Source organism: Crinia signifera, chromosome 4 (assembly GCF_055691185.1).
Source record: "Crinia signifera chromosome 4, ASM5569118v1, whole genome shotgun sequence".
Lineage (NCBI taxonomy): Eukaryota > Metazoa > Chordata > Amphibia > Anura > Myobatrachidae > Crinia > Crinia signifera.
In genome coordinates, this window is record NC_139220.1 from 299,301,733 (window position 1) to 299,318,294 (window position 16,562).

Below are 16,562 nucleotides of genomic sequence, written 5' to 3' on the forward strand. Positions count from 1 at the left end.
TTTCAATATTTTTTTCACCTGCGGCTTGTTTGTAACACTTCATGGTGCCACAAGGTGGCGCAAGTGTTCCATAAGGGAAATGGTTTAGATCGCTGTAGCTCCCAAAGAAAAGTTTTTGTTGCATGATTTCTGTTATGTAGGGATAACACCGCTTATAATGACTTGTTGTTTTACCTGTGTCACTTGTGTTCAAATATACAGGTGTACGAGTAGAAAAGGAGCAGAAAAAGTGTAAGTCTTTATTTTTGCTTTACTTTCTTACATGTTTTTTGGTACTTGTAGTATCTGGGCGCCCGATTTTAAAATCGGGTCGGAAAAATCGCATCGAATCGCATGCGATCTGATGCGATTTTCCATAGGATTCAATGTTAACATAGTCCTGTTCATTTCTCCACTATCCACGTGGGCATAGAGTTGATTTTATAAAGCGTGGCGAGCCACCGAGCCCGACTCGTGGCGAGGGGACGCGGATTACTTAACCCCTTCCCGACATTTGACGTACATTTACGTCATGGTCGGGAAGTACTTCCCGACACATGGCGTAAATGTACGTCATGGCTTTAAACTGTCACCGCGTCTATAGACGCGGTGACAGTTTTAAACATTAGAAATAACTGGGTGAGGTGTCACAGGCAGTTTGTGAGAGAGAAAAGATTGAAAAAATAAGAATTTAGTAATGAACCAACATGCGACCTATTAACAAAAGAAATATATTATAGGGTACTGGGTTGGTGGTGCTCCCAAAAGATTCAGCAGGATAACTGAATTGAATTAGGTGTCATAGGAGAGACGTAGGGAGAACAAAAGGGTTTTTGGGGCACACTTGAAATTTTAAGATAGTGAAAAAATGGTGTACGAATTTGTGACATAAAATCTAACCTTTATTGATTACTCTTAAAAAAGCATATAAGAACACGTCAATTAGATACAAAGAACAATTTCAAGAGCAAAAACTATTTTTTAAATCAATCAGCATGTGAGTATATCTACGGAGTTTATTTTATAATCGTAATATACAATGCAGACAAAAGCGAAATTGTAATACAATCACCGTCAAGTGGGCGAAAATGTTTTGGCAGGGAATTTACCAGAACGTAAATATTTGGGCAAGACAAATCAACACAGGATAGTAATACCATGCAAATACATGCTGCAAAGGTTCGTAATATTTTAATATTTTGGAGTCTTGCTTCAGACCCTCCTCTGACACAAAATATTTATAATGGACCCAAATGCAATGATACGGGTAACAGGTTTACATTACTATTGTTGGAACAGGATTTAATGGATAAAGGGAGAGATAGGAATGCTCTTCGTATACATTCGTTACTTCTGCTGTCTGAATGTGTGATACAGCACTGGATATTCCCTGATGGTCCCCCAGGAGGTACTGATCCAGCCAGTCGCTGCTTAGCTGCTGAGTTCAGATGGGATCAGGCGGCCCAGCGTTGTATGGCTGTATATGGCATCAGATGAGAGAGCCTCAAATGGAACTAGGAGCCAGTTGTCACTTCTGCTTTTCCCCGATGTGGCTCAGGAGAATGAGAGAGTGAGCGAGTCCAGATGCGAGATGAAAGTAAATTAGAATGAAAAAGGAAGGATAAGAGGGATAAGGAGAAATATGCTCACAGAGTAATGGTATATGTGCCCACTGCTGGATTCAATGAATTCGTGGTCACTGAGCCAGTAATGGGAAATACTGCGCACAGTGCCACATACAGGGGTGAGTAAGGTCTTTATAAATCTTAAATCATTGTATGTGCAAGATATATTAATTCATCAGCAGCATACATCACAGCATGTGGTTTCAAGCATGTATCAAAACAGAAAGTATTGGTTGAGAACATCAAATATTGTTACCAATTTTAAGGAAGAAAAGAAGACGGTAATTGTCAATTCAACTGACTATTGCTAAATAGCAATGGTTGAGGGTTCTTAATTTGGGCTGTTAGTAATGGTCTAATGGTAACACCAGTAGAGCAGGTAGGTGGATTTGAGAAAAGATAATTTGGTATAATAAATGAAACAAAACAACAATAATATGCAAAGAAACTCTCAGCAAATCACATTAATAACAAGCGCTCAGTTTTTCAATTGTCAGGAAAGAAAAAATGGTAGTTGTCAATTTAACTGACTGTTGCTAAATAGCAATGATTAAAGGTTTTCAATTAGGGCTGTTAGAAATGGTAACACTAATAGAGCAGGTAGATGGATTGTAAAAATAATGTGGTATATTAAAGTGGTATATTAAACGAAACAACAATAGTATGCAAGGAAGTTTAACCCGCAGGTCACATTAATCACAAGCGCTCAATTTCTCATACAGTGGACGCCAAATTACAGCGTGCCCCATATGATAAAGCACAACAAGTCCCGCTCAGTAGCGGTATCGGGATGCGTACGCATCAGACACAAAGTCTGTGCGCAAGCGGCAGTCTGTGAACTGAGAAACAGATTACCTTGTATAGGCGGCAGCGGAGTCCAGGCTTGGTATAGTAAACCGTGCGGTGAGAGCTCCCACCGTCCAAATTGTAACGGCCGCGCTGCTCTGAGAAGGACTATGGGAGGGCTCTGAGTGGCTGGAAAATGCCCTGACGTCAGAGACACGTGTTTCGCCCAGATTGGGCTTGATCACAGTGACGTGCTGGACTGGGGACTCCCAGTCTGTATAAGAAAGGTGGACAGGCCAATCCTGTGTTTGGAAAAGTGATGGACATAAAAATGTCCCAATGAGGAAGGGGGGTGTGTAAAGCCTCTGATGTTTGTAATTAAGGTATTAACCTGAGCTGTAATAGCTGAGGAAATTTATTGCCTTCGACTATAGGCACCCTAAGTACTGCGCTGGGGTTATCAATATAGGACTATGATGGTGTCTGTTGACAAACGTTAAGATATTAGTTGTAAGACATCGATGGTGTCTGACAACACTTGTGGCTATGATATAGGTATTGATTCCTATTATGTGGTTGACATTATTTGTGTCGACCCCTAGCACAAAGTATGGGGTTGAAAAATGAATAATCAAAAAATAATATAAATATAAAAATAAAATAAAAAGAAAATGAAAATAAGAGGAGTGTGGCAATTATCACTACATGGTATAGTTAATGTAGTAAACTCAAAGCATCTAAAAAATGATGCTGAGAAAAAATATATAGATAAATATATGACACTGATGATGGTGTCTGGTAGAATTGAATTGAAATTAAATTAAATCGAGGCTAGATTTGTTTATTAGAATGTTTTAATAGCGAAAAACCACTATATAATCGACATAGTTTGTGTCGACTGTTAATACCACAATTAGGCATATTATGAGGGGTGGGGAGAATTTTTGCTATTAGGTGAAGTAATGTGGGGATGGGAAAAGAAATAAATAAGAAAAAAGTGGTTTGACCAAAGGGAATAATGATAATTGTTAATTAATATAATTAATGATAATTGGACTTAAAAATGGCCTGGATGGAGACCAATATAGTGGCCATGCTGCAGACATGGGTATAATTGGTTATTATAAAGGACAGCTTGGGTGGGTCTAAAATATGGTGCAAATGGAATAATAATATTATTATCATCAGATAGTTATTAATGGTTTACCCGTTCTGAAAGAAATAATTATAGCATGTGAGTATACATTATTAATAACATATTTAGCATATTTAGCAATTAGCCATCCCTTGATCTTGTGTATCAAAATGTTTGATATTGTGATAATAACGTGAAATTAATCATAACTTGGTTAGTATGTTGATACACTATAGGGATAAGAAATTATAATGTATTGAGGGTGGATACAACTATATGGATGAAAAATATATACATATATATATATATATAGATACAAAATAGTAAATATTATGCTCATTACAATAAATATAATTAATAGCATAATGACTAGACCAAACTGGTTAGATCCTACGGTAGCAAGCTGTCCAGATGGCCCGTATGTCCTGGAAGAGAAAATGTGGAAATGTGATGTTAAACAAGATTCTTATGTGCTGTAAAACCAGAACAGCACAGGATGGTTCAAAAAACTATTTCCCTACTCGTCGGACCAAGGATTTTACAAGAATATATCGAAATGATTGATTTAATCGTTTTGGTGATTGAAAATTTGGCTAAGGTCTAATTGGTGATAATGGATGAGGAATATCAAAGGAAAGAGCTGAAATTAATGTCTTCGTTAAGACCTTTGGGAGAAAGAGTATCAAGCTGAAAAATCCACCAGCTCTCTTTTTGCAGCAGAGTTTGATTTATGTCACCCCCTCTACGTCCGAGATGGATTTGCTCAAGTCCTGAGAATGTCAGCAGGGAGGTATCCGAGTTGTGGTATTTAAGGAAATGCCTGGCTACTGAGGTTAGTTGTTTCATCTTAACTTTATCAGTAGCCGCATTCCTAATATTCCCAATATGTTCAAGCAATCGTTGTTTGAGTGGGCGAGAGGTAAGGCCAACATACTTCTTGTCACAGGGGCAAGTAATGCAGTAGATTACGTTTGGACTTTTGCAATTGAAGTAGCCATAGATGGTTATTGGATCTCCATAGCGGTTATGTATAGTCAAAGTATTCCTGATGTGACTGCAGGCTTTGCAGTTTCCACAGGGGTGGCTGCCCTTGATTCTGGGTTCTTTGCGTTGGTTTTTCACAAAGTGACTGTGGACAAGGTTGTCCTTAAGGTTTGGGGCTCTTCTCCAACTCAAATCTACCTGTGGCTTCAGTTTCGCCGCCAGGTCTCTGTCCGTCAATAGTATCGGCCAGTGTTGTTGCAGGATGTTCTTGATGTCCCTCCATTCTTGGCAATATGTGCCAACCATTCTGATTGTGGGTGGTTCAGCCTCTTTAGTTTTATTTTTAAACAGGATGTCTTCACGGGGGGTATGTTCCACTGCTTTCTTGGCTCTCTTGATGTTCCGATTGGAGTATCCTCGTTCCCGTAGTCTGTCTGTCAGCTGTTTACACTTGACTTGAAAAACTTGTTCATCTGAGCAGTTGCGACGTACCCTAAGGAATTCCCCTTTGGGTAGATTTTTAACTGTTGGGGGAAAGTGAGAGCTGGTGCTGTATAGTAAACTGTTCGTGGATGTAGTCTTTCTGTAGAGCTCTGTACACAGTTTATTATCTTGACCTCGGTAGAGATGTAAATCCAGGAATGTTATGCTTGATGGGCTGCTCTCATGTGTAAATTTCAAATTGAGTTTATTGGTATTGAGCTTCTGGATGAAGGTGGTAAGTTGATCTTGTGTGCCCTTCCAGATTATGAAAATATCATCGATGTAGCGCATCCAGTTGTGGATACACGCTACATCGTTATCATCTTGGAAGACCACCTCCCTCTCCCACCATCCAAGGAAGAGGTTGGCATAAGTAGGGGCACAAGCCGCCCCCATAGCGGTCCCTCTTCCTTGGATGTAATAATGATTTTCAAAAACAAAATAGTTCTTGTGTAGAACAAATTCCAACAGTTCCAATAGAAAATCATGAAAAGGGGTTTTGCCTTCCATGTCCAAAAAATATCGTGCCGCTCGGATGCCCAGGTCGTGTTGTATACAATTGTATAACGACTCTACGTCCAGTGATACCAAGAGATGATCTTCATCCAATTGGATATCATGTACTTTTTTAAGTACTTCTGTGGTGTCCTTGGTATATGACTGTAGGCTGGTCACATGGTGGCGCAAATGGATATCCAAAAATGAGCATGCATTCTCAATCAATGAGCCATTGCCTGAGACAATTGGTCTTCCGGGAGGTACCTGTAAGCATTTATGTATCTTTGGGAGTAGATAGAATGTGGCAATTCTTGGGTTTGGGGTTTGCAGATAAGAGAGTTCTGATTTGGTTATTGTCCCATTAGAGAAAGCCCTGTTGATCATGCGGTCATATTCCAATTTAAAGTTTGTAGTTGGGTCAAAGAGTGTTTTTCTATAGCATGATTTGTCTCCCTTTATCCATTAAATCCTGTTCCAACAATAGTAATGTAAACCTGTTACCCGTATCATTGCATTTGGGTTCATTATAAATATTTTGTGTCAGAGGAGGGTCTGAAGCAAGACTCCAAAATATTAAAATATTACGAACCTTTGCAGCATGTATTTGCATGGTATTACTATCCTGTGTTGATTTGTCTTGCCCAAATATTTACGTTCTGGTAAATTCCCTGCCAAAACATTTTCGCCCACTTGACGGTGATTGTATTACAATTTCGCTTTTGTCTGCATTGTATATTACGATTATAAAATAAACTCCGTAGATATACTCACATGCTGATTGATTTAAAAAATTGTTTTTGCTCTTGAAATTGTTCTTTGTATCTAATTGACGTGTTCTTATATGCTTTTTTAAGAGTAATCAATAAAGGTTAGATTTTATGTCACAAATTCGTACACGACAGTTTAAACATGTCTGCTGTCCCTGACAGCAGACATGTCCCTGCATGCCCAGGGGGGGCTGCGATGCTACCCCCCCCGTCGGCGATCGCTGTGATTGGCTGTTCAGTGTGAACAGCCAATTACAGCGTTTTCTGTGTCACCGGCGAATAACGTTCGCCGGTGACACGGGATCGGAGGTGATTGGTGCTGTAAAGTACAGCACCAATCACCGCGGGGTGTAAGGGTGACACTGGTGTCACCCCACCTCACCCCGCCCGCCCCCAAAGGCCGTGATTGGTTCGTCGGACCGACGGACCAATCACAGCCATGGAGGGGGGTTTAAACTAACGGTGACTGCACTGCAGACGCCATTCCGGTCTGGAATTGCGTGCAGTGCGGTCACCGTGCCTAGCTGCCGCGATATACTGACCAGAACCTTGCAAAATACTTACCTGATCACTGCTTGGGATCTTGCTACTTGTTGTGACTTCCAGTGTTGTGCTGCTGCAGTGTCATCGAGTTTTAGATAGAGAGAGAGATAGATAGAGAGAGATAGAGAGGGCTAGTGACAGAGAGTGCTATATTTTGTGCTGCTGCAGTGTGATAGAGAGATAGATAGAGAGATAGATAGAGAGATAGAGAGATAGTGACAGATTGTGCTATATATTTTTTATATAACTGACTGCTGCCCCCCCTTTTGTGCTGATCAGTATAAATTAACTGATCAGCAACTTTTTGGGGGCGCAGGGTTTTTTTTATATATATATATATATATATACCTGTCAGTGCTGCTGCTGCAGTGTTATAGAGTGATAGATAGTGAGAGATAGAGAGATAGTGACAGAGAGTGATAGAGACTGCTATATTTTGTGTCTGCTGCCCCCATTTTGTGCACCCCCAGCAACTTTTTGGGGGTGCAGGGGTTATTTTTCATATATATAACTGTCAGTGCTGCTGCTGCAGTGTCATAGAGTGATAGATAGTGAGAGATAGAGAGATAGAGAGAGATAGTGACAGAGAGTGATAGAGAGTGCTAAATTTTGTGTCTGCTGCCCCCGCCTTTTGTGCTGATCACTATATCTGAGGTGATCAGCAACTTTTTGGGGGTGCAGAGGTTTTTTTTTTTTTATATATACCTGCCAGTTGCACTGTCAGTTGCACCAAAGGTTGTGCACCTGCTGCCCCTCACTGGTAATCAGTGTCGCATCACTGATCACCTTTTTTTTTTTTGTGGGTGCTGTGGGGTCTTTTTTTAATTTTTTTTTTTTACACACACTGTGATTTTGTGGGTGTCCTGTGGCTACTGTGCGCTGATCAGTGACATACATCACTGATCATCTTTTTCGGCACAGGGTTGATCTATTTTTTTTTTGATCAAATTCCTGTTGCCTTTGAGCGCTGTTCAGTGACGGACGTTACTGACCAACATCTGTGCTCAATTTTTGGCGCAGGACCTTTTTTTTTTTTTTTTTTTAACCCCTTCAATTTTTTTTTTTTTTTTTTAACCCCTTCAATTTTTTTTTTTTTGTATAAAGTATTTTTTTTTTTCTGCACTACATACACACTACACACTACATACCCCCCGGGTTGAAATAAAGTTTGTACCCCCCCCTACACTATACACGTGTTGAAACATTTCACTACCAGTAACACAAAAATAAAAATGGCATCCCAAATGTCATCCCAAATGTCATCCCAGTCATCCAGAAGAATGTATTCAGCGGAGGAAGCATATGCCATGCTTGCCTCTGACTCTGACACAGCCAGTGATGCAAGCGGGGAATTTGAAGGATTCGTCTTAAGCTCCTCTTCCTCCTCTGGTGATGAGGGACCCCCATAAAGACGCCCCCGTAGAGCAGCTGAGACCCACCCCCCAATAATTGATCTCGTATGGACCCCACCACCAGACAATTTTGAGCCCCAGGTTCCTGAGTTTTTGGCCATGCCAGGAATCCAATTTGATTCCACAGGTCTCAGAGAAAATGACTTTTTCAAATTATTTTTCTCTGATGATTTTATAAATTTAATGGTGGACCAAACTAATTTATATGCCCAGCAGTTTATTGCTCAAAACCCCACGTCATCATTTGCTAGGTGGACCCCTGTAGATGCAGTAGAGATGATGACGTTTTGGGGTCTGGTGTTTCATATGGGCATAGTAAAAAAGCCAGAAATTAGGCAATATTGGAGTACAGATGTTCTGTACAGCACCCCATTTTACCGTATGGCCATGCCCCGGGCTCGATTTGAGACGATCCTAAAATGTTTGCATTACAACGATAATGCACAGTGCCCACCCAGAGATGATCCCACCTTTGACCGGCTATTCAAAGTCAGGCCGGTCATTGATCATTTCAGTGCCAAATTTGAAGAGATGTACATCCCAGATAAATTCATTTGCATAGACGAGTCCCTTATACATTTTAAAGGAAGGGTTAAATTCCGCCAGTACCTTCCCAGTAAGAGAGCAAGGTATGGCATAAAAATGTATAAGCTGTGTGAAAGCACCTCAGGGTACACTCACAGGTTTAGGGTATATGAAGGGAAGGATTCAAGAATTGAACCGCCAGAATGCCCCCCCTCCCTCGTAGGTGTTAGTGGAAAAATTGTCTGGGATTTAGTGCACCCCTTCCTGGATAAAGGTTATCACCTCTATGTGGATAACTTTTACACTAGCATCCCCCTGTTTAAGGCCCTTGGTTCAAGAGGTACAGCAGCTTGCGGTACTGTGCGCAAGAACCAAAGAGGCCTCCCAAAAACGCACATTGCCCAAGTAATGAGAAGGGGTGAAAGCAGGGGAATATGCACCGAAAATATGTTGTTGGTCAAATATAAGGACAAGAGGGATGTCCTTATACTGACAACAATTCACGGAGACAGTACCACCTCCGTCCCTGTACGAGGTACCAGTACCCACACCTCAAAACCTAATTGTATCCTGGATTACAATAGGTACATGGGCGGAGTGGATCTTTCAGATCAGGTACTGAAGCCGTACAGTGCCCTGCGGAAAACAAAAATCTGGTACAAGAAGCTGGCCGTGTATATCATCCAGATGGCACTGTATAACGCTTACGTGCTATTCCGTTCTACCGGCCAGAGGGGGACATTTATGCACTTTCAAGAGGAAGTCATAAAGGGCCTAGTATTTGGGAACCAGCAGGCAGAGGGCCCCAGTACTTCTAGTACTGGCCCCCGTATTGTACCAGGGCAGCATTTTCCTGATGAAATCCCCTCCACTGGAAAAAAGGGCAGGACACAAAAAAGGTGCAAAGTTTGCTATAAAAAGGGAATAAGAAAGCAAACTATTTTCCAGTGTGACACTTGCCCCGACAAACCCGGCCTATGTATAAAGGAGTGTTTTAAAATATACCACACATCTATGGATTTTTAGGTTCATCATTTCACCGTGCTTCGGGGGTCTTGCTAATGCCACATAGCACCCACCATTCATTCCACCAGAATCTGAGCCGCAAAATCCAAAAATCACTCCTTCCCTTCTGAGTCCTGCCATGCACCCAACTGGTATTTTTTGGTCACATGTGAGGCATTGCCGTACTCGGGAGAAATTGGGGCACAGATTTTGGGGTGCTTTTTCTCCTTCATACCTTATGAAAATGAAAAATTTTGAGCCAGAACTGCATTTTTGTGTAAAAAAAATGTAATTTTTTTTATTTTCACTGCCCAGTTGTATCAAAATTGGTGAAACCCCTGGGGGTTTGAAATGTACACTATACCCCTAGATGAATTCCCTGAGGGGTGTAGTTTGCAAAATGGGGTCACTTGTGGGGGGGTTCCACTGTATTGGTGCTTTGGGGGTCTTGCTAATGCGACATAGCACCCACCAACATTCCACCAGAATTTGTGCTGCAAAATCCAAATATCACTCCTTCCCTTCTGAGTCCTGCCACTTTTTGGTCACACATGAGGCATTGCCGTACTCGGGAGAAATTGGGGCACAGATTTTGGGGTGCTTTTTCTCCTTCATACCTTCTGAAAATGAAAAATTTTGAGCCAGAACTGCATTTTTGTGTAAAAAAATTTAATTTTTAATTTTCACTGCCCAGTTGTATCAAAATTGGTGAAACCCCTGGGGGTTTGAAATGTACACTATACCCCTAGATGAATTCCCTGAGGGGTGTAGTTTGCAAAATGGGGTCACTTGTGGGGGGTTCCACTGTATTGGTGCTTTGGGGGTCTTGCTAATGCGACATAGCACCCACCAACATTCCACCAGAATCTGAGCTGCAAAATCCAAAAATCACTCCTTCCTTTCTGAGTCCTGCCATGCACCCAAATGGTATTTTTTGGTCACATGTGAGGCATTGCCGTACTCGGGAGAAATTGGGGCACAGATTTTGGGGTGCTTTTTCTCCTTCATACCTTCTGAAAATGAAAAATTTTGAGCCAGAACTGCATTTTTGTGTAAAAAATTTAATTTTTAATTTTCACTGCCCAGTTGTACCACAATTGGTGAAACCCCTGGGGGTTTGAAATGTACACTATACCCCTAGATGAATTCCCTGAGGGGTGTAGTTTGCAAAATGGGGTCACTTGTGGGGGGGTTCCTAAATTTTAGCATCTTATGGTGCCTAGAAACCTACATGGTGCCTAAAAAATAATCTCATAAAAAGGAGGCTCCAAAATCAAGTAGGTGCTCCTTCTTCTATTATGAAGCCTGTGGTTTGGTCAACGTGCACACTAGGGCCACATATAGGATATTTATGAAAACAAAAGAATTGGGGGAATCAATTTTTAGTCACATTTCTCTAGTAAAATCTACTGTGTTCCTTAGAAAAATGTATTAAAATTGCAAATCTGCAAAAAAAATGAAATTTTGAAATTTCACCTACACTTTGTTTTAATTCCTGTGAAACACCTAAAGGGTTAACAAACTTCCAAAATGCTGTTTTGAATACTGTGAGGGGTGCAGTTTTTGAAATGGTATCATTTATGGGGGTGTCTCACATACAAGTCCCTCAAAGTCACATCAGAACTGAACTGGTCCCTAAAAAAATCAGTGTTTGAAATTTTCTTGAAAATTTGAGAATTTGCTATTCATATTGTAAGCCTCCTAGTGTCCAAAAAAATTAAAAGGAAGTTGAAATAATGATGGAAACATAAAGTAGACATATGGTCTATGTTAGTTATTAACTATTTTGAGTGGTATGATTATTTGTCTCACAAGCAGAAAATTTAACATTTTGCAAATTGCTAAATTTTCCATTTTTTTACGACATTTTGGTATTTTTCACAAAAAAACACAGACTGTATCGACCCAAATTTACCACTAATTTGAAGTACAATGTGTCACGAAAAAACAATCTCAAAATCACTGGGATAAGTAAAAGCAAAAAAAAGTTATCCCCACTTAAGTGATACATGTCAGATTTGAAAAAAAGGGCTCTGTCAGGAACGCAAAAACTGGCTCTGTCAGGAAGGGGTTAAAATGTTTTCCGCGGGGCTCGCCACGCTTCGGGCTCGGTGGCTCGCCACGCTTTGTAAAATCAACTCTATGCCCACTTGGATAGTGGGGAAATGAACAGGACCTTGTTAACATTGAATCCTATGCAGCATCGCATGCGATATCGGAAGTGATTCGATGCGATTTTGCCGAAAATCACATCTGATTGTATGCCTTAAGGTAAGGCATACAATCAGAAAATCGGGCGCCCAGATACTACATAAGTACCTATTTTTTTTATTTATTGCACTCGGGATGAGTAATTTCAAATGACTTCTGTGTAATTAATAAATTATTCCAAAACCTCTATGCCACTGGTTCTCAAACTTGGTCCTCAGGACCCCACACAGTTCACATTTTCCAGGTCATCCAAAAGGTGCACTCATTACTCACTGATACATTTTTAAAAGATCCCCAGCTGGAGGTAATTATTTCACCTGTGATTCTGCGAGGAGACATGAAACATGCACTGTATGGGATCCCGAGTTTGAGAACCGGTGCTCTACACTATCAATGTGTCTAATGAGGGGAAGGATTTTAGGACTTGGGCACAAGAATAGGATGAATCTACATTCAACCTATTTAATGTCATTTCTTCCGAAAGTCGGAAAAGATGTGCATCAGCGAGTCTGCGTATTTTTGGTCAGAAGCAGCCGCTAATTCGACAATTTAGCGGCAATTACGACAGTTCCGATCCGACTTTTAAACAAGTTGGATCTGCAGCGGCAAGTCACGGCTGGGATCGCATAGGTCCTGGACGATATTTCTGACTAACTGCAGCTCATGCCCAATAATTGGCAGATAGAGGCACTTGGTGTTGTACATGTACGTTGTCCAGGTATATTCGCTAGTAATAAAAATCAGGCTCATAACATGTCTTAATATACGAGAGTCCTACATACGTGTTGCTGTAAGCATGATTTTGTTTCATCAGCCCGGGTGCAGTTCGACTGGCGGGATGCTCTGTGTCTTGATGCCCAGTTGACGGAGGACGAGGTCATGATACGAGACAGCTTCCGATCCTACTGCCAGGAAAGGCTGATGCCGCGGATTACCATGGCTAACCGGAACGAAGGTTAGATATGTCCTGTCCCAGAGATGTTCCAGATACCCTTGTACTGGGGTTCATGCTAGGACCCCCGTTTTATTTCACCTATTAATGAGTCTCAGATTGAATCCTTTGCCTTCATCATTGCTGTCATTTTTTTTTCTCTCTAGTATTTGACAGGGGGATTATATCGGAGATGGGAGAGCTTGGGGTCTTGGGATCTACAATTAAAGGTAAGGCAACACTACAGTGAATGATTGTGTAATGTTTAATAAAAAAATCTGGGTGTTGACTCATGGTAGACTTTCTGTAACCTTCCCTCTGCTGCCCGTCCAGGTTACGGCTGTGCCGGGACGTCCTATGTAGCGTATGGGCTGCTAGCGAGAGAGGTGGAGAGGGTGGACAGCAGCTATCGGTCCGTGATGAGTGTTCAGTCCTCACTGGTAATGCACCCAATATACGCCTATGGCTCAGAGGAACAAAAGCAGAAGTACCTGCCCAGACTAGGTAAGGTCACATTGTAATCACCTGTAGTGTTGTGCCAATATGGAAAATGCAATATTGTGGTGTCTGTCCCGCACCTACATGTCACGGTGTAGCGGTGTCTGTACCGCGCCTACATGTCACGGTGTAGCGGTGTCTGTACCGCGCCTAACTGTCACGGTGTAGCGGTGTCTGTACCGCGCCTACATGTCACGGTGTAGCGGTGTCTGTACCGCTCCTACATGTCACAGTGTAGCGCTGTCTGTACCGCGCCTACATGTCACAGTGTAGCGCTGTCTGTACCGCGCCTACATGTCACGGTGTAGCGGTGTCTGTACCGCGCCTACATGTCACGGTGTAGCGCTGTCTGTACCGCGCCTACATGTCACGGTGTAGCGGTGTCTGTACCGCGCCTACATGTCACGGTGTAGCGGTGTCTGTACCGCGCCTACGTGTCACGGTGTAGCGGTGTCTGTACCGCGCCTACGTGTAGCGGTGTCTGTACCGCGCCTACGTGTCACGGTGTAGCGGTGTCTGTACCGCGCCTACGTGTCACGGTGTAGCGGTGTCTGTACCGCGCCTACGTGTCACGGTGTAGCGGTGTCTGTACCGCGCCTACGTGTCACGGTGTAGCAGCAATGGTACCGCCTGTCAGTGCTACTTATATCAGTGTAGTTAGTCTGTACTGTGTATGTACAGTGTTTACCTCTCATAGGTGTAGTTGTGGCTGGAGTGTGTATACCTATCACCTGTCTGTACTTCTCATGGTCTGTGTAGTATATGTTCGTAATATAGGGGCAGATGTGTCAAACCTCTCTCTAAAGGATCAATCTTATTTACCCCGATGGGTGCAAGTCGCCGTATGGGTGCCATTTTCACGCTGAAAACGGCACCCGAATTAACCCTAACTCTCACCCTTCGCAGGGCCGAAATCACTGAAATTTGCTCGCACCCCTATGGAGGCGTGAGCACTTTTCAGCGAATTTGGTCAGCCGTAAAGTGTGCCAGGTGTCGTGGTGATTCGCACTCGGCGAATCATCTGCACCCTTCGGGGTTCATAGGATCGACCCCTTTGGCTTGATACCGTTTCCTCTATAGTAATGTATGTGAGCATGTATTACTATACTAACAAGTGGTCTTTTGTCTGCAGCAAGAGGAGAGCTGCTGGGGTGTTTCGGTCTCACAGAACCAAATCACGGCAGTGACCCTGCTGGAATGGAAACCAGAGCTCGGCATAACCCAACCAGCAAAACCTATACAATTAATGGAGCCAAAACTTGGTACGTACTTCCTTGCAGGATCGGCAAGACAATATATTTACACTATGCAACTGCCCTATGGTCAGTATTATCCCTTTGAGTGCCAACTGAATTTGTGAAAATTGCCAATCAAACATTTTTATTCATTATAATGACCTGTAATGTTACCTTATATAGGAATTAGAATCTTTGTTTTACACAATTTGTATTTAATTTATATAACAAATGTGAGCTACGTTGGCATTTTTAGCAGATATTTTGCACATCTCTAGGTATAATACTGTATAGTTCCTTGATGGCTAACCTTGACACTCCAGCTGTTGTTAAAATACACATCCCAGCATGCTCTGCTTCAGTTTTGCTATTTGGCCATGCTAAATTTGATGCAGAGCATGCTGGGATGTGTAGACCGTGTAATAGCTCTGAAGTCTTCATAACAGTATGTGGCATCATTGTTGTACATTGTTCCACTCTCTTATAGGATAACTAACTCGCCCATCGCCGACCTCTGTGTAGTTTGGGCGGTCTGTGAAGATGGCAGAGTACGGGGCTTTTTGATTGAGAGAGGAACCAAGGGTCTGTCTACCCCAAAAATAGAGGGGAAATTCTCTCTACGGGCTTCTGCCACTGGAATGATCCTGATGGAAGATGTGGAAATCCCAGAGGAAAACCTGCTTCCCCATGTGTCAGGAATGGGGGTGAGATGCACTCTATATAATAATCGAAAAATATCTCCTTTTATGTCACAAAACCTATATCTCCATATATTACCCCGTATACCATCTTCCTATATCTCCTCCTATTACCCCATATATCCTCTCCCTATATCTCCTCCTATTACCCCATATATCCTCTCCCTATATCTCCTCCTATTACCCCATATATCCTCTTCCTATATCTCCTCCTATTACCCCATATACCCTCTCCCTGTATCTCCTCCTATTACCCCATATATCCTCTCCCTATATCTCCTCCTATTACCCCATATACCCTCTCCCTGTATCTCCTCCTATTACCCCATATACCCTCTCCCTGTATCTCCTCCTATTACCCCATATACCCTCTCCCTGTATCTCCTCCTATTACCCCATATACCCTCTCCCTGTATCTCCTCCTATTACCCCATATACCCTCTCCCTGTATCTCCTCCTATTACCCCATATACCCTCTCCCTGTATCTCCTCCTATTACCCCATATATCCTCTCCCTGTATCTCCTCCTATTACCCCATATATCCTCTCCCTGTATCTCCTCCTATTACCCTGTATACCAGGCATGTCCAAACTGTGGCCCTCCAGCTGTTGTGAAACTACACATCCCAGCATGCCTTGCCTTAGTTTTAGCATTCCCTAATAGCAAAACTACAGCAAGGCATGATGGGACTTGTAGTTTCACAACATCTGGAGGGCCATAGTTTGGACATGCCTGCTGTATACCCTCTCGCTATATCTCCTCCTATTACCCCATATACCCTCTCCCTATATCTCCTCCTATTACCCCATATACCCTCTCCCTATATCTCCTCCTATTACCCCGCATAACCTCTCCCTGTATCTTCTTCTATTGCCCCGCATAACCTCTCCCTGTATCTCCTCCTATCGCCCCGTATACCCTCTCCCTGTAGCTCCTCCTATCGCCCCGTATACCCTCTCCCTGTAGCTCCTCCTATCGCCCCATACACCCTCTCCCTATATAGTGTTCATTCTAGCACCCGCCAACTTCCCTGCCTGGGGTGTCGATGTCTGCTGTGGTGTTTCTAGCACAGGTCTGGTTTGCATATCAGTGCTGATATACAGACCTCACTGTGCTATATCTCCTCCTTTTACCCCATATTCCCTCTCCCTATATTTCCTCCTATTATTTGATGTTGCTTCTTTAACTCTTCAATTTCATGCTACCTCTCGCCATATACTAATATATAAGGTGACATTTAATAGGA

The 16,562-nt window shown here is 42.4% G+C and overlaps 1 protein-coding gene and 1 pseudogene across 1 annotated transcript in view; one reads left to right on the forward strand and one right to left on the reverse strand.

The window, feature by feature from the left end:
- GCDH (glutaryl-CoA dehydrogenase) overlaps positions 1 to 16,562 on the forward strand; it is a 27,701-nt gene that overhangs the window by 7,585 nt on the left and 3,554 nt on the right. The window contains exons 3-8 of the mRNA XM_083185178.1: positions 202 to 231; positions 12,768 to 12,908; positions 13,052 to 13,114; positions 13,218 to 13,388; positions 14,515 to 14,644; positions 15,105 to 15,321. Coding sequence (XP_083041304.1) covers positions 202 to 231; positions 12,768 to 12,908; positions 13,052 to 13,114; positions 13,218 to 13,388; positions 14,515 to 14,644; positions 15,105 to 15,321 — 752 coding nt within the window. The remainder of the gene's footprint in view (positions 1 to 201; positions 232 to 12,767; positions 12,909 to 13,051; positions 13,115 to 13,217; positions 13,389 to 14,514; positions 14,645 to 15,104; positions 15,322 to 16,562) is intronic.
- On the reverse strand, positions 1,348 to 1,464 carry LOC146076086 (5S ribosomal RNA; annotated as a pseudogene).